The 23,641-nt window shown below is 36.6% G+C and overlaps 1 protein-coding gene across 10 annotated transcripts in view; it reads left to right on the plus strand.

The window, feature by feature from the left end:
- The window catches only part of IFT81 (intraflagellar transport 81), a 182,113-nt gene that overhangs the window by 126,291 nt on the left and 32,181 nt on the right, over positions 1-23,641 (plus strand). For 9 of the 10 annotated variants that reach the window (XM_064578329.1, XM_064578335.1, XM_064578336.1 and 6 more), the window contains 2 exons: positions 611-757; positions 20,348-20,497. In XM_064578329.1, the coding sequence (XP_064434399.1) occupies positions 611-757; positions 20,348-20,497 (297 nt within the window). Of the gene's footprint in view, positions 1-610; positions 758-10,829; positions 10,977-20,347; positions 20,498-23,641 lie in introns of those variants that run through there. The other variant, XR_010407399.1, reaches the window with a different exon arrangement.

Consider the following 23,641-nt stretch of genomic DNA (forward strand, 5'->3'; position numbering starts at 1 on the left):
TAAGGAAATCCCCCAAGAGTTGCTAAGTAATATAAAGTGCTGCATTCATGGCTAAGAGCAGCCGTTTGGATTGTGTTAACATTGGCCTAATTCTGGTGAGTCACATGTTTGATTTTAAACCTGCACTTTATTTATTAGAATGCCCCAAATAGATGTTTTAACATTTCATTTTCAAAGTATGGATATTGAATTTAAGTAAGATAATCTGTGTTGTAGTTTTGAGAGTAAGACATAATAGTTTTCTTTCAGTGGAAGGAAACCTACCATGCAGAAAAATAAAAGACTTAAGGAGAGCTTCTATTTACTTACCTAGAAAGCATCTTCATTAATGTTCGAGTGTTACTGTATTTTGTTTCTCTGCTGATATAGCCTGTATTTTCAGGGCTTTTGTCTTCCAGATGTTTTGGGGTTGATATTTAGTATACATTGCATACTCATATTAAACAGATAACTGGTGATGATAGGTAGTAGGGCAAAGGGTATTGGTTAGGAGAAGCCAACCTGATATTGAAAATTTCTCTTGGTAAAATCTAAACAATTGGTAATTTCACAAGATAATAGAAAGTTGATTGTGTGTCTAATTTTACATTCATATTTAATGCTCAATTAGGCATCCATCATTTCTCGTAAAAAAGAAGCCAAAGCTGAGGAACTTCAGGAAGCAAAGGAGAAGTTAGCCAACCTAGAGAGAGAGGTGTCAGTGAAGACAAATCAGACCCGTGAATTTGATGGCACCGAAGTTTTGAAGGGAGATGAAGTAAGTTAAGGTGTCTAATGGGACAAGGATATGAATATTGTTTTTGTTTGAAAACATTCATGTTTTTTACTTTTTTGGTTTGAATATCAGTAATGGAAAGTTAATTTTTATTTTATAAAACCTATTTATTTAAAACTGAAAAGTCTTTGCAATAATATTAAGATATTCTTGCTTTTAATGACATAGATCTTAGTAATTTTATGAGATAATGTTCCAAATTTTTACTTTTTAATTAAGTAAATCTATATTGGTTTTATTAATTATAAATATTAAGTTATAAAAGTAAGGCAAAATGAGTAGGAACTAACAGATAAGACAAAAATTCATATTCATTGATAAATGTCATCCCAGAAAGGGATGAGAAAATAGTATCACTAAGTTACTCTGTCAGTAATGTGTATTTAGCCACTGGAACTGGCACCATTTAAATGATTTCATTGTAGATGCTTGTAAATTTTAAAAATACAACTCTATCTTGTGTTGCTGTATACTTAAATTTTTGAACAATGTTTTAACAGCTGTTATTTCATTTATCCTTCTGTCAGACTTGTGAGATTAGTAGGACAAGTAATATTGTCATTTGTATATATGGCTAAACTTAAGCACCAAAAATATAACACCCCATCTCATTTTCATAAAATTAGCTAAAGAAAGAATGAATAAATGAAGCAAAATATCTTGTTTTTAGTACAGCTCTTTTTTTTTTTAAGGCAAATCAAGTGATAGGTGTTATTTTAATTCCCAATCATTGCCTGTACTTTGCCACTTCTTATAGCTCATTATTTTATATTAGCTACTTAGCTACTAGGCCTCAGCAAAAACTACTTCGAAAAGCTGCTCACATCCAAACTTCATTTTTGACTTTGTATTCAAATTCATATTTGTTACCAAATTCATACTGTTACAAATTGGCAGTGAACCTTCACTGTGCCAAACACAAATGAGTTGTTCCCACGGTACCACTTTTCTCTGTGGTGTTTCCGATTGTAGCCTCCCAGTATGCTGTAAGCCTTTTGGAAAGTAGTAGATTTCAGCAGTCAGCATGTGACTGAAAAATTCCTTTGGCTTTTAACATCCACTTCCAGATTGCTTTAAGAGATGGGAGTATTTTAAATGTTACTTGGAAGCTAACAGGGTGTGCTTTGTGACATCCTTGCAATCCAGTGGGGGGGCGGGGGCGTTAATTATGCAGTAATTTTGTTTTATAAGAGACCATGCTACCTCCTACCATTTTTGTCTTAAGAAAATGCTGCCCAATTGACGAGAAATGCTAATTGCCGTGGTCACATTTGGCATGAATAGTGCAATGAATTTATAAATTCAGCATTAGATATTCCTTCTATGCAGATGTAAGGGGGAAAGAACATGGTGCCAACCTATTAAGTTTTATTTTTGATAAATTATAGTGAATAGGAGAAGTGTCTGATGACAGAAAAAGCATACTTTTTTTAAGGGGAAAAAAGATAACTTTGGAAATGATAAGGTCAACTTCATTTTTAAACAATATCTGGTCAGAAACTAGAACAAATCAAGTAAATCATTTGGCAGTTACTTAAAAGAACAGAAGGTATTGGGGAACATTAAGCATAATTTTGTAAAGGACAAATCTTGGTAGACCAGTTTTATTTTCTACTTTGATAAAGTGATAGACCATATGGACAAAAGGGAGGAAGTTTGTTATACTTAAAATTATATAATATAGCTGGACTTCAATGAGGTTTCATTTGGTATCACGTGGTAATCACCAAAAAATCATTTTTTTTTGCCAACCATCTGTTAACACAGTTGGTGAGAGGGTATCGAGTAGTAGCATGGCATTTAGAAAGAATAACTATACCAGGAGTCACAAATAGGAGAATGAGGAAGGGGGGCCTAACATTAAGTGACCACTTTTTATACAAGGCTCTGTGCTAGATGCCTTGCAAACACACACTTCTTTACTTCTTATATTCTTGTTATTGTTATTTCCATTTTACAGTTGAGTGAAGCTCAGGGGGATATAGATGCACTTATATGTAATAAGTGACCAATCTGGGATCCAGGTCTTTCTCACATATTCCTATTGACCTTGAGCAAATCACTTCTCCATCTATAAAATGGGAGTGATTGCTCTTCACTGTCATTATGAAGAACACACGAACTAATGGATGTCAAAGCTTCCAAGAAACTGGAAGGGCTCAGTCAACATATAACATCTGGCATCTGGAAGTCATCATTCCTATGGGCCTCATGTTACTACATGTGTGAAAGACAGTATAGTGGAGTGGTTAAGGGCATGGGCTCTAGAATTTGGTTGTTTGAGTGCATCTCCTGGCTTCTTCATCTTACCAAATGGGTAACCTTGGGCAGCTTCCGTAACCTCTTTGTGCTCAGCTGTAAAATGTGACTGTTATCACTGTATACTTCCTAGAATTATAATTGTACAGATTGAGTTAATACCTGAAAAGTGCTTAGAATAGCACGAGCACATGCTGAGTGCTCAGTGTTAAGCTCTTGATATTTTTATATTTTTGTCAGTCATTTGAATGAAGAATTTGAAAGCTAAGAATATAGTTTACAGCTTAAAACTTGAAATTAGTATTTCCTAAACTGGGTGCAATTCAGTAGAAATAAATATGAAATAGTTTTTGTTTATGGATACATAATTTACACAGACTCAGAATGGGATAACACTAATGATAATCATTTTGGCTGCTATTCGCTGAGCAGTTACTGTGTGCTCAATCTTTAAAAACATATCCTTGATGATGGTTGCACAATGATGTGAATATACTTAATGCCACAGAGCTGTACACTTAAAAATGGTTAAAAGGACAAATTTTATACTATGTGTGTTTAACCACAATAAAACATGCATGCAGTATATCCTAATTCATCCTCTCAAAAAAACCTGTGAGGTAAATATTATCTCCATTTTGTGATTGGGGAAATAGGCTTAGAGAAATTTAAGTAACTTGCCTAAAGTCACAGTTAGTGAGTTGCAGAGTAAGGATTTGAACTCAGGTCTGACAGTCACTAACTGTTAGCTTGCTAGAATATGTGCTGCCGAAGCGAGCACACTGTTAGCTTGCTAGAAACTACGACAGCCATTTGGATGTAAACCTTCGTTCCTTGATTATCCCTATGTGGTTGGTTGATAAATCTTTTCTTGGAAAAATTTAGGAATGTGACTGTGTTAATACTACACATTTAGTAATTTATATTCCTTTGTCATTTTCTTTTTAGAGGTCAGCTAGCAGTTTTTAAAGTTCGGTATTGAAGTATGCATTTTGATGCTTCCTACTGCTGTTAAAGTTAATATTCCAGATGTTACATTTCGTCTGAGAATTTAGCTCTTCTGTTTGCAGATGACAAGTGCTACAGGCATTTGTTCTTCATTAGACTTTTTCATTAGTATTCCCTGGATGTTTCTTATTAATAAAAGATGAAGTGTCTAAAAATGCTCCTCTTTTTCATTGTACTTTGGTTATCACTTGAACATTTTATTTTCATTGTATTGCCTTGCTTAATTATGGCAGTAGGCACAGGAATGTGTTTATCTCTTATTGTGCCAGACTTCTGACATGGGTAGGAATTTCTTGAACTGTTGAAATTATCTTCTCAGTGGTAGAGATTTTCTTATCAGTCTAGTCTATCTTGATTTCTTTCTCTTCACACCAGTATTTGGTAGGTGATAAGAAGGTTAAATTTAGACACTATAGTCTCTTAACATAACTAAAAATTGATGATAATGAATGTCTGTTTTTTTATATCTTGAGGTTTTTTATATTGGATTTTAGTATGTAATAACTAAGTATAGGGACGCCTGGGTGGCTCAGTCAGTTAAGCTACTGCCTTCGGCTCAGGTCATGATCTCAGGGTCCTGGGACTGAGCCCAGGATTGAGCCCCACATTGGGCTCCCTGCTCAGGGGGGAGCCTGCTTCTCCCTTTCCCTCTGCTGCTCCCCCTGCTTGTGCTCGCTCTCTCTCTGTGTCAAATTAATTAATTAATTAAAAAAAAACCCAAGTATAAATCTAGTTGAATTGATATTCTCAAAGAATTGTGAATGCTGTCATCTCTGAAAGCAGTTACCCAAAAATGCCATGGAGCTTTGTCCTTGATACCAACCTGTTTATTATTCTTATCAATAATTTAGATTAATTAGTAGTTAATGTTTATTATGCAGTTACAATGTGCCAGACATCATCCTAGGCTTATTATATACATTATCTCATTTATTTCATTGAACAACTCTAAGAGATAGCTATGATCATTATTCCTAGTTTTTACAGATATGGGAACTAAGGCACACAGAGGATATGTGGTAACTTACCCAAGATCACATGGCTAGTAAGTAGTAGTACCATGATTTGAATTGAGGTGGTCTCCCTCCAGAACCCTTAGTAATTTTCACATGACAGGAAGCTAGAAGGAATAGTCATTCTGAGAGAGATGATAGAATTAGGGTTCAAAGTCATTTTGGGAGGCAGGAGCTTTGTGCTAAAACAAACAAAATGCCATTAATAGGATTATGAATACAGTGTTGTAGAATTTGAGTTTTGTCTACCATCTCAACATACCACCCATGAGTAATGCAGCATTAGAAAACAAATTATTATACTCTATTAAGAAAAATGTAATATCCTATTTATGGTGAAATTATGCCTAGAATACTGTTTTACATTTTTGGCATATGTTTTAAGAAGGACATAGTCAAGGCAGAGTCCAGATGAAGGTAACCAAAATGGATAAAAAGTCTGGCAATTTTCATAGAAAGAATTGATTAGGTATTAACTGAGAACAAAAAAAAGGCATAATAGAATTACACTTAAATTTCAAAAGGATTATAGAAAGGATGGTGTGCATAAAAAGAGTTAACATACCAGGCCTGAAACTGCTATTCTTAGAAAATCTTATTTGCAAGATTGGCCCTTGGCTGGCATCTAGGAACTTGGAATTTAGAAAGATTCCCTCCACTCCCTGATAAGAATTGCTCACTGTGCCTAAACTGTATATACAAAGAATGTGGTTTATTTTGAACACCTGCTTTCCTTCTCAGAGCCTGAACTTTTGGTAAGGGCTAGACAGAGAGTATGCCTCCGTGACCAGACCAAATGCCTGCGTGCTGAGTCTCTAATGAACTTACCTTGTTGGCAGCATTTCACACATATTGTTATAACTCATTGCTGGAGGAATTAAGGGAGAAGACTCTTGGAAGCTTGCCCCTGGTTTCCTCTGGATTTCACCCCATGTTCCTTTTCCCTTTGCTAGTTTTGCTTTTATGTTTTCATTGTAATAAAGCATTGCCAAGAGTATGACTATATGCTGAGTTCTGTGTGTGAGTCCTCCTAGCAAATCATTGAACCTGGGGATGGTCTTGGGGACCCCTGACACAGATGGATTAGTATTCTTCTTATTTGTTTGAGAGAAGGCAGAATTAGGACCAATGGTGAGAAAGAAATACTTGATTGGCTATAAGGGAAAATTTCTACAACTTAAGCTTTCTTCAGTAGTTAGGCAGGCTGCTTTGGTGAAGTAGAGTGCTCCACCATTTAAAATATTATGACAGGGTGCCTGGGTGGCTCAGTCGTTAAGCGGCTGCCTTCGGCTCAGGTCATGATCCCAGGGTCCTGGGATCAAGTCCCACCTCGGGCTCCCTGCTCAGCGGGAAGCCTGCTTCTCCCCCTCCCACTTTCCCTGCTTGTGTTCCTGCTCTCACTGTCTCTGTCTCTGTCAAAGAAATAAATAAAAATCTTTAAAAATAAATAAATAAATAAATAAATAAATAAAATATTATGACAAGCTGGATGAGGGACATTTTATTTTTTTATTTTTTTATTTTTTTTTAAAGATTTTATTTATTTATTCATGAGAGAGAGAGAGAGAGAGGCAAAGGGAGAAGCAGACTTCCCGCAGAGCAGGGAGCCCAATGCGGGACTTGATCCCAGGACTCCGGGATCATGACCTGAGCCGAAGGCAGACGCTTAACCATCTGAGCCACCCAGGCGCCCCGAGGGACATTTTAGAAGTAATGTGTGCATTTAGTAGAAAAAAAGATTGGATTGGATCAATGTTTTGGATTTTTTTTAATCTTAAAAAATATGATTATACAAGTAATACCTGAATATGTTCTTGTGGTGTGAAAATCAAACAACACACATAAAGTCAAAGTCTTCCTTGACTACCTCCCACCCCCAATCCGAGTCCCTCAGTCCCTTTACCAAAGAGAAACCCCTGCTTCCAGTTTTGTGTATCCTTTCAGCCCTTTCTTTAAAGATAGTCATAGATAATACTGTTTTATGGGTTTTTAAAAATATAAATGGTTTTATACTGTGTGTATTGTACAACTTGCTTTTAATAAAATGTTTTGGAGATTTTTCCATGTCAGTAAATGAGGAGGTTAAGAGAATTCTATGGAAGTTAAAAGAATCAGCTCTGGAGCCAGAACACCTGTGTGCAGATCTGTGCTCTGCCACTTATCAGCCGAACTCCTCTGTGCCTCAGTTTCCTTGTCTATAAAGTGGTGTACTTGCTGTGGAAAACAGTATGACAATTCTTCAAAAGCCAAACACAGAATTAGCATATGACCCAAAAATTCCCCTCCTAAGTTAGAATCCTCATGTGGTTTTCTCTTAGGACTTTCTAAATGCAAATTATTGCAGTTATTCTAAGTTATGATAACTTGAATTATTTGGACAGGATTTTAAGTATTAAAATAAGTGACCTTAGTTTTCCTTAATTTGGAGTGCTTTTAAAATGTTTGCATAGGGGCGCCTGGGTGGCTCAGTTGGTTAAGCGACTGCCTTTGGCTCAGGTCATGATCCTGGAGTCCCGGGATCGAGTCCCGCGTCGGGCTCCCTGCTCAGCGGGGAGTCTGCTTCTCTCTCTCCCACTCCCCGTTTGTGTTCCCTCTCTCGCTGTGTCTTTCTCTGTCAAATAAATAAATAAAATCTTAAAAAAATAATAAATAAAATAAAAAATAAAATGTTTGCATAGAATTATCTAACTTTATGCAGGATTCAGTATAAGAAGGGACATAAAAACAGTATTATAGCAAAGTGTAAGTTAATGGTCATACATTTGACTCTGAGTTGTTATAAAAGATTGCTGTAGTCAGTATGATGTTTTTAAGGTAATGTAATAAACTTAATTAAGGAGCATGTCTTCCAGAATAATACCCCTGTTATTTTTCCCCAGCTCATACTCCATGACCCTGAAATGTACTCCCATAGTACTCTGTTCCTGTGTGTTGTACCATACAACACCTTAAGAACACTTGTTCAGGGCGCTTGGGTGGCTCAGTTGGTTAAGCGACTGCCTTCGGCTCAGGTCATGATCCTGGAGTCCCTGGATCGAGTCCCGCATCGGGCTCCCTGCTCGGCAGGGAGCCTGCTTCTCCCTCTGACCCTCCCCCCTCTCATGTGCTCTCTCTCTCTCTCTCATTCTGTCTCAAATAAATAAATAAAATCTTAAAAAATAATAAAAAAATAAAATAAAAAAAGAACACTTGTTCAGTTTCTGCTTCCCCTAAGAAAGCAGTAAGCTCCACGGTGGCAGGGGCTTATCTCTTGTTCACCATCATTTACTTAATACCTGGCATGTAACAGGCACTTAGTAAATGTGTGGAAATCTGAAAGTATATAATGTAATCTAGATATGTGTATGTTTTTCATCAGAAAAGTGATAATATTAAAAATGTCTTGGCACTTCTTTGTAGGCTTCAGTTGATAGGAAAAATTACTTATATTAACTCTTTGTCTTAACCGTAGTTGTGTATTTCATTGTACAAAGTTTTTTTTATTTTTTTATTTTTTTAAAGCTTTTATTTATTTGTTAGAGAGAGGGAGAGAGAGAGAGTGTGTGTGTGGCAGGCAGTGGGAAAAGCCGGCTCCCCACTGAGCAAGGAGCCCGATTTGGGACTCAATCCCAGGACCCTGGGATCATGACCTGAGCTGAAGGCAGACGCGTAACAGACTGAGCCACCCAGGCATCCCAGATAAAGTTATTTTTAGATACCTAACCACAAACCTAAATTTGCCATTTAAACTGTTAGCCTCCGTTAATTCTTTGGTAAGTACAAATTTTGCTATTTCATAGGTGGCAATCTGAGTGTGATGACTCTCCTCTTAATGGAAGAGCAAAGAAGAGAGTCTGTGCCTCTTGTAGTAAGTCCCACATAGCTACTGATCTTTCCCATCTTAGTCATTTTGATATCTCTGAATCTCTCCTTTAACTATTTGAAAAAGCAAACAAAAAAAGCAGCCCTGATTATGCAATGCTGGTACCCTTCCTAGAGCTGTCATTCAAATGAATGCATGCCTTTTGGTTCTGAACTTTTTTTTTTTTAAGATTTATTTATTTATTTATTTTAGAGGGCCCAGGGGAGGGGCAGAGGGAGAAAATCTCAAGCAGACTCCCTGCCGAGGGTGGAGCCGGATGCGGGGCTCGATCCCATCACCCATGAGATCACGACCTGATCTGAAACCAAAATCAGTCACTCAACTGACTGAGCCACCCAGGCGCCCCAGGGTCTGAACTTTTTTATAGTAACAAATGAACCTCTGGTTAAGGTTCTGTTGGCACTTCATGCATTGAAAGGTCACTCCTGGTTAATGCTGTATGAGTATAGAGTCCATTATGTTTTGTTCCCTAACCATTACAAGAAGCTCACCTGTTTTGCAGTTATGACTGCTTTAAAAATGTGCTTCGTCAAATAATGTTTATAAGAAGTTTTAGAAAGATCCCACCAATTCATTCTACAGCTACCGATAGAAATCCTAGAGCTAAATTGCAAAGATTATGAAATCTTCTTTAAATACTTCAAAGAGAAGCACAGTAAAGATAAGGGAATCCTGGCAAGGTTTGCTGCAGCTGTCAGGTCCCGAAAAATTAGGAATCAAATTTTGACACTTGTAATTGAATCATCCACCCTTCTAAGTGAGCCCAGGCAAACCTGTGATATTTTTAGAACCTTTCAAGTCACATTACACCCTTTAGAGTTCATAGCAGGACCCGAGGCCCCTAAAATTTCCCAAGAGATAGAACAAAACAAAATCAAATAAGTCTGGCTCAATTCACTGTAATGGAAGTAGTATATTATGCATGCAATCTAGCTAGCCACAGTTGCAGCCCAAAATTTGAAAACTTTTCATAGCAAAATGTTTTGAGAGTTAACTGCTTGGACAGCAGTTGAAAAATCCATTATGTCTAATGTAGTAACAGCTGTGTGGTGGTGATTTGATTTATAATAGAAGCTTAGAGACCTTGATGGCATGATTAACTGTGTTTCACAGATGGATGTTCCTGTGCCACAAGTTTCATTTAAGTCTCATTTAAGACCTATGATAAGCATATAATACGCAAGTTTCATTTAAGACATATAATAAAACATATAATAAGCAGTATATATGCTGGTATATATCCTCTCTCAAAAGAATTAGCAATTAACTATCCACTACCATTTATGGGTAATTACATTGCTTATGCTTTCTAATTTATTTTTTAATTTTTTTTAAAGATCTATTTATTTATTTGAGAGAGATTGCAAGTGAGCACAGGGGGGAGGGCAGAGGGAGAGAGAATCTCAAGCAGACTCCACGCTGAGTGTGGAGCCCGGTGGTGGGGGGGGGTGACCCCAGGACCCTGAGATCATGACCTGAGCCGAAATCAAGAGTCGGACACTTAACCGACTGAACCACCCAGGCGCCCCCAAATTTTCTAATTTAAAGCTAAAAACCTAATACTAACAGGTTGCAAAAGTTTAGAATTGTATTTGTATGTGTGTCTGTGTTGGCACTAGTTATGATGGGTGATTTGAAGACTATCATTTTAACAGAAAACAAAGATTGCTTTGAAACTTTTTCTTGCCTTAAAACAAATATCTGAGACCAGACTTCAGGGAGTCCAAATGATTTATTCAGCATAACATGAAAAGACAGTCTCTTCGGGTTTTCTACAAGTCTGAATTCAGACAAAATAGAAGACACTGACAAATGGGTGAAAAATTCATGATCATTGGTCATATTCATGCTACTCTTGAACAGTTGGTGTTACCTCATGTGACACCTAACTCTCTTGGGTCTTTTTCTGTAGTTTTCCATGCTTAAAAATCATTTGATGAAGTAACTGACAAAGATGTGATTTAATTAAGAAATGGAAAATAGCATGCATATTGGACTAACAGGATTTGAGGACAAAAGTACTCATTCTAGTCCAGTTTTTCCAACTTGCTGAAATTTGGTGAGTTGTATTAATTTCTCTATAGGTTTCCTTTTCTGTAAAAGGGAAATAGTGCTTTTTCAAAAAAATAGATTTTTGTGGTTCTTGACAATATGAAGTATTTATTATATGGTTGTCTTGTAAGGTCCTCGCAGCTAATTACTGTGAAAATAGTTTTCATGCCAGATACTGAGGTAGAAAATTTGCAGCAGGAGCAGAGAGATGCTTGTTTCTGCATAAATATCCAGATTGATACCTGGAATCTAATAATGCTTTTGAGTTCCAGATAAGCTTGAAAAGCATTTGTAAATGGTTATATACTTAAGGAAATAAGCTGCTTTGTCCATTTAAAAAGCTAGCCCAGATTTTGATCATTACTATTAAAGGTTCTAAGACATATTAAATGGTAAAAAGAGAAATAACATCTGGCAAATTCCATTTTGATCACAAAGGAATCTGTAAAATTAGTCCTGAAGCTAGAAGCTAGCTAGCTCTATAAAGCTTTAATCTTATTGATCTCAGCATTTAAAATGATGGCTGTTCTTCATAAATGACAAATTTAGGTAACAAATGTATATTGGTCCAAATGATTAGTAATAGCTGCTATAATGGACCTTCCTGCACAGTGGCAAGCTTTCTAGTTCACTTTAATGACAAATTTGCTTTATTAACCTGCTATAGTGAACTATAGAAAGCTTTTCCTTAATGTTCCAAGAATCTGTTGCTTATCTCCTATGCCAGAGTTCCTTTAAAGATTATTTTAAAAATATTTTTAAATTAAGTATTTAAAAAATAAATCCCAAAAAATTCACTCATAACTCTATCCGCCCAATACAACAGCTATTTTTATTTCTTAATTCTCTCCCAATCTTGGCTTATAAATATATATATATATATTCAAAATCTTTACATAGTTGTACTGAGAGTATATAGATTTGTCATTGCTTGCAGTAGTAATTATTCTGTTTTTTTAAGATTTTTTTAAAATTTATTTATATGAGAGAGAGAGAGAAACAGCATGAGAGGGGAGAGGATCAGAGGAAGAAGCAGGCTCCCCGCTGAGCCGGGAGCCCGATGTGGGACTCGATTCCAGGACTCCAGGATCACGACCTGAGCTGAAGGCAGTCGCTTAACCAACTGAGTCACCCCGGTGCACTAATTATTCTATTTTAGTTCTAAAGAGCATCCATCACACCTAGATTTTTACTTTTCTGCTTAATTACTTGACGTTTCTTTATTTCTTTACTATTTAGAAGAAACAGTTATCATCTCTTATTTTCTAGGTACTCCTTAACTACATTCAAACAGAGTGATAGACATTATTAATCATTATCCATTATTCAATTTTTATAGAATTTTGGTATATTTTATAGATTTTATTTAAAAACTACCTAGTTTTATTTTAGACAAATAATCATTCATTTTATAATGGTAACATTGTATGTTTTGATTCTCAGAGGTTCTAAAAAACCCTTTACACGGTAATAAAGTATTTTCAAGAATTGGCTACCATATGGTGACAATTATGGTTATTAATAATTGCAAATGTTTAGGTCAAGAATTTGCTTTATTAAACCATTGTGGCATAATTAATTATAACAATGATAGCTCCTATTTATTGAATGCTACACTAGGCATTGTGCTAATTGCCTTACATACATTTTCATATCACTCTGAGATAAGTATTATTACCTCCTTTTTTTTTAATTTCAATTGAATTGATATATAAAGACAAAACAGTAATTGCCTAAGGTCACTTTAAGTGGTGGAGCCAGGATTTGAAATTACATTTCTCTGACTCTAAAGCCTATGATCTTAACACTTCTCTGAACTGCTTCTGTGACCTTGTTGTACTGCTCCTAGGACCTTAATGATTAAGTCCTAAATGAAATTATTTGTGACTTTTTGCTCATATAAATTGTTACAACATGGAATTATGAGTGAATTTAATTTTTAATACTCAAAGTCTATTCAAAATAAAATCTGTCAGCTGTTAGGTTTTTGTTGGTGATGGGCTTTCTTTGAGGTGGGTTGTACTTTTAATTTAATTATACTTTTTTTAGATTGATACAAATATGTAGTTTAAAATAGTACTACAAAGCTTATAATGAAAATAATGATCCCCTTTCACATTCCCAAGTCATGCTTCCTTGAGGCAATCTCTCTTAATGCCTTTGGTTGTTTCTTGTAGTATTTACTTCTACATTTCTAAATAGCATGTTTGTGCTGAAACTTAAAATTTTTTTTCCATTTTGGATATACTACCATAGGAGATGAGGATTTAGCCTACACTTCTCATTCCCTGTCTACCCCCATACCCCATCCTTCCATTCATTAGAGCCTCCCTATGATAATTTTTTTTTAAAGATTTTATTTATTTATTTGACAGAGAGAGACACAGCGAGAGAGGGAACACAAGCAGGGGGAGTGGGAGAGGGAGAAGCAGGCTTCCTGAGGAGCAGGGAGCCTGATGCGGGGCTCGATCCCAGGACCCTGGGATCTTGACCTGAGCTGAAGGCAGACACTTAACGACTGAGCCACCCAGGCACCCTCATTATGGTAATTGTAGAAACACAGTTTACAGCTGGCCACGTAGTATACTATGATTACATATCCTTGTAGTCTTGTACACTTGTACACTTAAAAAAAATTAATACTGACCTATTTTTTTTTGTTTTTGTTTGGTTAGTTTTTTCATGTACCTATCACCCACTCAGCTCCAGACCTTCTGATAGAACTGTACAATTTATCTTAATATGGCATATGTCCATACACAGTAATCTATTAATTATATTTTGTAAACCTTAGGTGTATTCTTTTTGGAGTCCCTCTCATTCTTCTGTTCCAGTCGGAAGATTTATATCTAGACTTGCTGTGAACCATAGGCTTGCTGTAAACTGTAATCTGGGGCTTCATAGTCATCATCCTGAAAATTCTTTAACCATTTTCCTGTTTTGGATCCCCTGCTTTCCACATCCCAAGTCTTCTCTTTCTTGGTTTATTTCCTTGTTGTAATAGAGAATGTTCCTGAAAAAGAGGGACTTGGAAGGTACATTTTTGAGAATCTTGCTTGTCTGAAACTGTCTTTATTCCATCTGTGTTTATTCCATCTTGTCTTTACTCCATTCCATACATGATTGATAGTTTGATGGAATGGTGAATTCTGGTTGAAAATCTTTTTCCCTGAAAATTTTGAAGACATTATTCTGTTGTCTTCTAGTGTTCAGTGTTGCTGTCTGAGGCAGTTTTAATTCCCATTCCTTTGATATGATCTTTTATTGTTACTATTCTTGTTATTTTACCTCTTCTTGAAACTTTTGGGATTTTCTCTTTACCTCTGATTTTCTAAATTTTTAAGGTTATGGGCTTAAATAATCTTTTCTTCTTTCATTGAGCTGGGAATTCTATTGGTCCTTTCAATTTAGAATCTTATATCCTTCAGTTCTGGGAGATTTTCTTGTATTATTTCTTTCTTTCTTTTTTTTTTAAAGATTTTATTTATTTATTTGACGGAGAGAGACACAGTGAGAGCAGGAACACAAGCGGGGGGAGTGGGAGAGGGAGAAGCAGGCTTCCCGCGGAGCAGGGAGCCCAATGCGGGGCTCGATCCCAGGACCCTGGGATCATGACCTGAGCCGAAGGCAGACGCTTAACGACTGAGCCACCCAGGCGCCCTTCTTGTTATTATTTCTACTCTTTATAAAAAATTCTGGGAGTGCCTGGGTGGCTCAGTCGGTTAGGCATCTGCCTTCGGTTCAGGTCATGATCCCAGGGTCCTGGGATCGAGCTCTGCGTCTTGCTCTCTGCTCAGTGGGGAGCCTACTTCTCCCTCTCCCTCTGCCTGCTGCTCCCCCTGCTTTTGCACTCTGTCTTTTTCTCTCTGTCAAATAAATAAATAAAATCTTTTTTTTTTTTAATTCTCTTCTTCTGGAACTCATTGGTTAGATTTGGGACCTTCTATATTGATTCTTTAATGTTTATTTACTTTTCAAAATGGTTCATTTTTAAAAATGTGTTAAGTAAAGGTAGGTGACAATGTGTTTATGTGTGTGTGTGTGTGTGTATCATATGTGAAGAGTAAAGAACAATGAGATCATGAACATATACTTAGCACTCAGCTTAAAAAAAGAAACTTTGAGGTTCTCTGTGTGCCTCTCCTTCATCCTATTTGATTTCCACCCCTCTAAGAGGTAAAACCACCATCTCAAGTTAGGTATTTGTCATTTTCTGACTCTTATTTGCTGTTTGACCACACATTTGTGTCCCTGAACTATATTGTTTAGTTTTCCTAAGCAATACTAATGGAAGCATACTCTGTATATTCTGTAACTTGCTTGTTTTGCTGTACATTATTTCTTGAACTTAAAATTGTTTACTTTCACTGTATATATGTAGTTGAATATACAACAATTTGTTGTGGCTTGTTTTCCAGTTTTTTGCTATTGCAGTGTTTCTGTCAACATTCTTATGTATGTGATTATGAACAGAATTTCTCCAGAGCAGTGTTTAACTTTTTTCACAATATGACACTTAAAAAAAATTGATCATTGTTTAGCATACTGAGGTAAAAGGACAAGGCTGCATACAGCTGAGGGTGACTGGCTTGGGAGTTCTTTATAGTATCTTGCCCAACTGCTGCAGAGTCTCAGTGGATTACTATCTTGGCATACACTTAATATTTGTGCCACGTGAGTGCACTGGAGCATACTGCATTTACGAAGCTCTACTCTGGAGCAGTTCTATTCAAAGAGTTGTCTGAAGTCCTCTTTTAGCCCATAAACTGTTAGTTACTAATCCATGACCATATAAGTTGAACAGAAGCATTTAGAAACATTTATAGTAACGTGATGTTTCCTAAATATTTTTATTGTTTTATTTAAGTATCTACAAATGATTAGAAATTTTTAAAACTGCTCCATCACCATAGGTAAGTTTGAGAAGCCCTGCTAATTATTGGAGTGGAGTTGGTGGGGCATAGGCTGAACACAGTGTCAACTGAAGTAGATATGAAGTGTTTTCCAAACTGTTGTTCTAAATTATAAATCCTCCATTTCCTGTGGTATACAGGTATTCCACTTCTTCCATATCTTCACCAACACTTAGTGTTGAAGGACTTCTTTTTGCTAATTGGGTGGATGTTAAAATAGTATCTTACTGTGGTTTTAGTTTGTATTACTGGTTACTAATGAGGTTGAGCATCCTTTAATATGTTTATTGGTCATCTTGGATTTCTCTTCTGCAAAGTGACTATTCAAGTATTTTATCCATTTTTCTGTTGGATTATTTGTCTTTCATTTATTAATTTATAGGTTTAATTTATATATGTTGGATACAAATCCTTTGTTGGTTTAATGTGTTACAAATATGCTCTCCCAATTTGTGATTTATATTCCTAATCTCTTAATATATACTTTGATGAACAAAAGTTCTTGATTTTAGACAAGTTAAGTTTATTGATCATCTATTTTCAGTTTGTGCTTTTTGCGTCTTGTTTAATAAATCCTTTCCTATCTCAAAGGTATGATGATATTTTCTTATATCCTAAAAGATGTTTATCTTTCACATTTAAGTCTGTAATCCAGTTGGAACTGATTTTTATATGTTATGAAGTAAGGGGTCCATTAATTGAAATTGTGTTCTTTTCCCTCAAGTTTGCCACAGCAGCAGTCTACATAAACAAAATCCCTTTGAGAGCTTTAATAATTTTAAAACTACATAAAGCTTTCCTGAGACCAAAAAGTTTGAGAATCACTGTTACAGATCCACAGGAAAAATTAAAAGCTCCAATAAAAAAATGGGCCAAAGACAGGCAAATCATTTAAAAAAATTCCCCCAGATGAATAATGAACATGACCAAAAAAGTGAATTTCCTTAATAAAAAAATGCAAATAAAAAGTAAAATACTATTTTAATTATCAAGTTGACAATTATTAAAGGCACTATAAATAGCCTTTGAAGGGCAGTTTGACAAAATATATCAAAACCTTATTTCCTTCTGACCATTTCTGGAAGTATGTCCTATAGAAATTGTTAAGAATGTTTCTGAAGTTTTAGCTTCAATATATTCATCATGGTTTTTTGTAACAACTTGAAAATTCAGAAATAACCTAAAATCCAAATGATAGTGAGAAGAAACTTCCAATGGAGGAAAAACATTGATAATGTGTTTTCTGTCCTCTAATTTCATCCAGCGTAGTGGATCCCTTAGACTGCTTTGATGGCCACCTGTTGCTTAATCGTACGTAACTATCATTAATCTGGCCCTGACTACCCTTCCCTTAGGTAGTTTGTCCTGTGAATGTCAAATAATAACCAATTAGCATAGAGCATATTGAGTAATTGGTGGGTTTGTTCTTCTACCAAAAATATTGATCGCTTTTAGCTTTTAAAAATAATTCTGGAGCACAGCATGATAAAGAAGGGAAAAATTGGCCTAGATAATACAGAAGATAGCAGATGAACAGGGTTGATTTCATTTTGGGCACTTTGCCCAGGACACTTTTAATAGAACATATAGTTACTCTAGGGATTCTGAGTCTGTGGTTATGTCAGGCTTACACATTTATTCTTTAAAAGGAAAAATTGCAAGTTATTGGACTCTGGATACATTGGTATGACTTAAATTTTTAAACCATTCCTATAATCCAGCCATTGATAATTTGCTGTGTGTGGGCTGGATTCCTTACTATTAAAACTAACTTAATCATGGAGAGAAAAATATTTTGAACTTCCTTCTTCTAAAACACAGTGGGTTCTTCATTTCTTTCAAAGTTTAAGTCAAGTTTTAAAAGATGTCTAATCTAGGAATTAGATGGTTATTTTTATGTGAAGAATTTTTTTTTTAAAGATTTTATTTATTTATTTGAGAGAGAGAGAGAATGAGAGACAGAGAGCATGAGAGGGAGGAGGGTCAGAGGGAGAAGCAGACTCCCCGCCGAGCAGGGAGCCCGCTGTGGGACTCGATCCCGGGACTCCAGGATCATGACCTGAGCCGAAGGCAGTCGCTTAACCGACTGAGCCACCCAGGCGCCCCTATGTGAAGAATTTTTAATCTCACTATTGTTGCGTACTGAAAAATCAATCCATTTGAAAATTGATTGGATTTCCAAATAAGGAAAAAAATCACCTAAATTTTAGAAATGCTGTGCTTCCTATTTAACTACCTTACAATTTAGAATTATTGCCCTTATGTTTAGCCTTAAAAATTAGGAGGAAAAATAGCAACATGGTAGTAGAACTTGCATTGGAATAGTGGCTTCAAGTGAGTTTTTCCTTTTTCTGTTTCCCAAAATTTCAGTAATACGTTAATTACTAGTATTATTTAGAGGGGGGAGGGGTAGTGAGAGAGAGAATATTAAGCAGGCTCGGGCGCCTGGGTGGCTCAGTTGGTTAAGCGACTGCCTTCAGCTCAGGTCATGATCCTGGAGTCCCGGGATCGAGTCCCGCATCGGGCTCCCTGCTCTGCGGGAGGCCTGCTTCTCCCTCTGCCTCTCTCTCTCTGTCTCTGTCTCTGTCTGTCATGAATAAATAAATAAAATCTTAAAAAAAAAAAAAAAAAGCAGGCTCCACTCCTGGCACAGAGCCTGTCATGGCGCACGATCCCAAGATCATGAGGTAAGTCGAAATCAGGAGTTGGGATGCTTAACCTGTGGAGCCACCCAGATTCTCCTACAAGGTAATTCTTTGAGAATCTTAGCCTTTTTAATACCCAGTCCTTTTAAAGGCTAACTTGAGAAGAGTTATAAATAATTTTATAAATAATAAAAGTAATGGGGCGCCTGGGTGGCTTAGTTGGTTAAGCATCCGACTCTTGATTTTGGCTCAGGTCATGATTTTGGGGTCAGGAGATCAAGCCCCACGTTGGGCTCCATGCTCAGCACAGAGTCTGCTTGAGGTTCTCTCTCTCTCCCCCTCCTTCTTTTATCCTCCCCCTGCTCACACTTCTGTCACTAAAATAAATTTTAAAAATCTTTAAAAAAGTAAAAATTTCAAAAAAGAAGAATTACCTTGTATTAGGTGAAATGGAAACTTGTTTTGAAGTGATGCGCTTAAATATAACAGGCCAAATTCTTACTTGGAAATTTTCTTTATAATGTAGTTAATAAAAGGATGGGGTAGGAAGAAAAATTATTTTATATAGTAAAAAAAATCTGAAAATTATTAGTATAATGGTACATACGAGGAAGGATTTTTTTTTTTTTTTAAAGTATTCTGTTCTGTTTCAGAAATACCAGAAATTTCTCACATTTGCTTCTGGCATTTGCTTCTTATATCAAGCAATACTTTTAATGAGCCAGCATCTTTACACCTTCTGTTTCCTCTACCTGGAATGTTCTTCTTTGCCTCTTCCTCCTTCCTCCAACACACTCTTACTTCTTCAGTCTTGGCTTAAATGTAATTATTTTGAGAAGCTTGCCATAATCCACCTCCCCTAAATCCCAAGACCCACTTTTTTTTGCCTTCATCCCAACCCAGGCTAAACTCTTTTATTATTTACTCTCAGGACTGCTTCACTTCTTCATAATGTTCACCATGGTTGTAAACCTCAGTTCAATGTTTGTTTTTGCCACTATTTCCTTAAGCTTGGTAAGGGCAGGACTTCTGAGTATCTGGTTTAGAGTGTTATTCTCCATGTCTGGCATAGTGCCTAGTACATAATAGTAAGTACTGTTTATCAAATGAATTACTTTAATTCCTATTCATTTCATTTGCTTTTCCAAACTATAGTTGGTATTACTTAATAGTGGGGTCTTTCCATTAGAGTAGTTATAACTTTATATCATTAGTAGGTAAATAGCTGAATTAAACAACTGTAAGCTCCCACTAAGTTGGAATATTCTTAGCTTTTTAAGGTTTGGGATGAGTTTCATCCCAATGTCTCAGATGCTTCTTAGTGTATATGGTCAGAGTACATTTCTTAAATGATAAATAGTAGCTACAAGTGTTAACTATTCTGGTTGGCTATATTAATCTCAGTAGATGCAGTGCTACCATAATAGGACAATATGCAAGAGATATCATGATAAGATCACAGCCAGAGTGGGTTTCCTACTTTTTCTTCTTCTTCTTCTCCTCCTCCTTCCTTTTTAACCTTTTTACTTTTATAGGGTTGAGTTTCTGGTTTTTTAAATCCTTATTGGTAAGGCCCAAAACAAATAGCTTTTATGTAAGGATTTACAATATTTAGATGGGTCCAAAAACTAAAATCTACACAAAATATTTTAATTAAGCAGTTAGTCTTTCCAAGTTTTCAAATGAAACTAAGTAATTATTATATACTTGTGATACCCATGTTGGACAGGAGACAATAAAATTTTTCTAGTACAATGAGGTTATATATGTTTAGCAATGACTTTTCTACTCATGAGGTTATATGCTGTATTCTTTTACAGTTCAAACGATATGTCAGTAAACTTCGAAGCAAGAGTACAGTTTTCAAAAAGAAGCATCAAATAATAGCTGAATTTAAAGCTGAATTCGGTCTCTTGCAGAGGACAGAAGAACTTCTTAAGCAACGTCATGAAAATATTCAACATCAACTGGTAATACAATATTATCTTGCTGTGCTAGAAATATAAATGCCAGGAGGTTTATGGGTTATAGCTGTATACTGAGGTCATTGTTTTTACTGAAAACACCATAAAGTTATTAATGTTTTCTGATTAATTACAGAGATATCATATAAACTTATTTATTTTTTACTTATTTTAAAGATTTTATTTATTTTATTTTAGAGAGAGTGCACATATGTGTGAGCAGGGGTGGGACAGAGGGAGAGGGAGAGACTCTCAAGCAGACTCTGTGCTGAGCACAGATCCTTATGTGGGGCTTGATCTCATGACCCTGAGATCTTGACCTGAGCCAAAACCAAGAGTCAGATGCTTAACAAACTGAGCCACCCAGGTGCACCCTCATTTATTTTTTAATGTAGCAGTAAACACTAACTTTTTCATGTGTGCTGACTTTGGGGTTGAATTCCAAGTAGGTTTTTCTTTGATTAGCTAGTTAATATGAGAAAAATTATCATACCAAGAGAATGACTATAAAATATTTATTTATCATGGCCTGCTGGGCAGAAATTTCTAAGCAACTCCTTCCGGAGCTCTGGAAAGAAATATCTAGGAAAGATACCATATGGAAATTTGCCTGCAAGCTTATACCTTATGTATTTGTGCCTTAGTTGTCAGAAAAGAGTTAAGCCCAGAGTAGTCCCTCTAACAGCAAAATCTCTCATCGTGGACACCAGTTCCTCAGAGTTTTCTTGATTTGGATTTTTGTTCCTTTCACCCATGGGGAAATTATTTCATCAGGATGTTGGTTTACCAGCTAGCATTAATATGGTGGATGTGAATGAAGTTTCAACCAGTCATGGTTAGCTGGCAATATGAACTTTGTGTCTCATGCTGTTGAATATTGTTTGCATCTAGGGAACTTCAGATAGAAAATTTACTGTACATAATGGCACTACTTTCAAAATTGATAAATAGTAATTATGTTATTGTTCACTTCAAAAATATTTTCCAATTTCCATTATGATTTCTTTGATCTATGGATTATTGCTTAAAACCAAATGTTGCTTAAAACCAAACATTTTCTAGTTACCTTTCTGTTATTGACTTCTACCTTATTTCCACTGTGACCAGAGAACATTCTGTGTAATTTTAGTCCTTTGAAATTTGTTGAGTATTGCATTATGGTCCAGCAAATGGTCTCTTTTGGTAATTGTCCCAGCACAGTTGAGAAGAATGTGTATTCTGCAGTTGTTGGGGATGGTGTTCTCTATATGTCAGTTCAGTCAACTGTGTTATCTTCAAATGATTTCAAATCTTCCATATTCCTATTGAGATTTTTGTTTGCTTATTCCATAGTTATTGAGAGAGGTGTGTTAAAATCTCTATGATTATTGCTTTGTCTGCTTCTTTTTTTAGTTCCATCAGTTTTTTCTTTACATTTTTTCTTAAGTTGGGTTCCTTGGAGCAGAGCCTGAGAGGGAATACTTTGTACAAGTGATTTATTGAGGGAGGGAGTGCCTTCAGAAGAAGGGGAGTGAGGGAAGCAGATAGGGCAGCAGCAAAGAGCCAAGCAAGGATGTAGTCCTGATTAGACAGCTTCATTTTGATTCTGTGAGGAACTTTGGAGGTCAGATTGCAGTGTGAAGTTGATTCCATCTTGAGGCAAAGGGGCTGGCCTTTTTACTCCCATCTCGGTCAGTCAGTGGCTGGTGGCAGGATGTAACCTCCTAGCCCAGTGGGAGGGCATTCTCTGGAGAAGGGGGCAACTGTGAACCTTTAGCAATCAACAACTCTCATGGCAGGTTGCAGATGAGGTCTGAGTGAGGCACCAACAACATCCATTACAATCCATCCCTTGTAATGCTGGGATCTACCTGTTTCTCATGTTAAATTGACTCCATTTAGGTATAGCTTCTACAGGATTCTAGTTGGTCACAATTTCTAGGAAAATTTGTAGGAGGAGGGTTAATAGGACAAATGAAAACTCTCAGTGCTGCATTTGGTCCCAAGGGCATAGTAATACTCAACATCTTCTTCCTTTACCATTCTAGATTTCCCTCATGTTTGGCTAGCACCTTCACTGGTCTAAGTGACTTTCTTGGTGGAATGACCCAGCCCCTCATCTTTAAGAGGTGTGAGACTCTAGGAACCATGACCTTAGCAGACTGTGGTTGCTGTACTTACTCATTTATTGTTAAAACCGGGCATGGGAGTACCAAGATATGCCCTAATGGGTCACCTGAGTGCCAAATATATTCCTATCTGCCCTTATTATATAGCAGCATTTGTATAGCATAATGATGTCCTGTCAATATAATAACTCTTTTCTTTGCCTGATGGTCTACAGGCATGAGGAACCCAAGTGACAAGATGGTAGCCAGAGCATTAAGTTTAAAGGCCTTGTAATGTGCTTTCTGGTGAAAGCATGCCCACTCTGGAAACCAGAACATCTACACCTACAGAGCCTAAAGGTGTCCGGAAGGGAAACATAATTCCCTAAGTGGAGAAGTGGGCATCCTCGTGAGTGGTGACACTCATACTTTCATTCCGTAGTTCCAAGACCCATGGATTCTTTGTGTGTGCAACACAGCACCAAATGGTGGGCATTGGTTTAAAATGTATACTCCATCCATCCTGAAGAATAGAACTCATCCTCACAGGCCATCAACTCTAAGCTGTACCTTAGTTGTACCTTCACAAGGCCCTTCTACCAGTCTATCAGGGTAATAGCTTCCTGGATGGATGGTGACTGAATCCGATGGTCATGTGTCCACCACCATATCCTTTGCCATAAAGTAATCCCATGGTCTGAGTGATATTATACGGAATTCCATATCAGTAGACCAGATACTCTGAGCCTTTGGATAGGGATGCTGGCTGAAGCACTGTGGGCAAGAAAAGCAAATACTTACCCAGAATCTGGGTCAGTCCAGGTCAGGATGAAATGTTGCCCTTTTCAAGGCAGAAAGATGATTGGTTTCCTCAAGGTATGATTCCATATCTAGAGCTCAGGGTTGGTCTCCCTGTTGTTGCCAGGTCAGACATTTGGCAGTGGGAATAGCTAGATGGCCATGGGCAAGAGAGAGCGCATGCTATTTGGCCCTTGCTTAGCCTCCATCTTTGCCAGCGTAACCATTCTGTTCATAAGCCCATTATCCAAGCACTGGGTGGCCA

This window comes from Mirounga angustirostris, unplaced genomic scaffold (genome assembly GCF_029215605.1).
Source record: "Mirounga angustirostris isolate CCGP_5_RB_7025 unplaced genomic scaffold, mMirAng1.0.hap1 SCAF_14, whole genome shotgun sequence".
Taxonomy (NCBI): Eukaryota; Metazoa; Chordata; class Mammalia; order Carnivora; family Phocidae; genus Mirounga; species Mirounga angustirostris.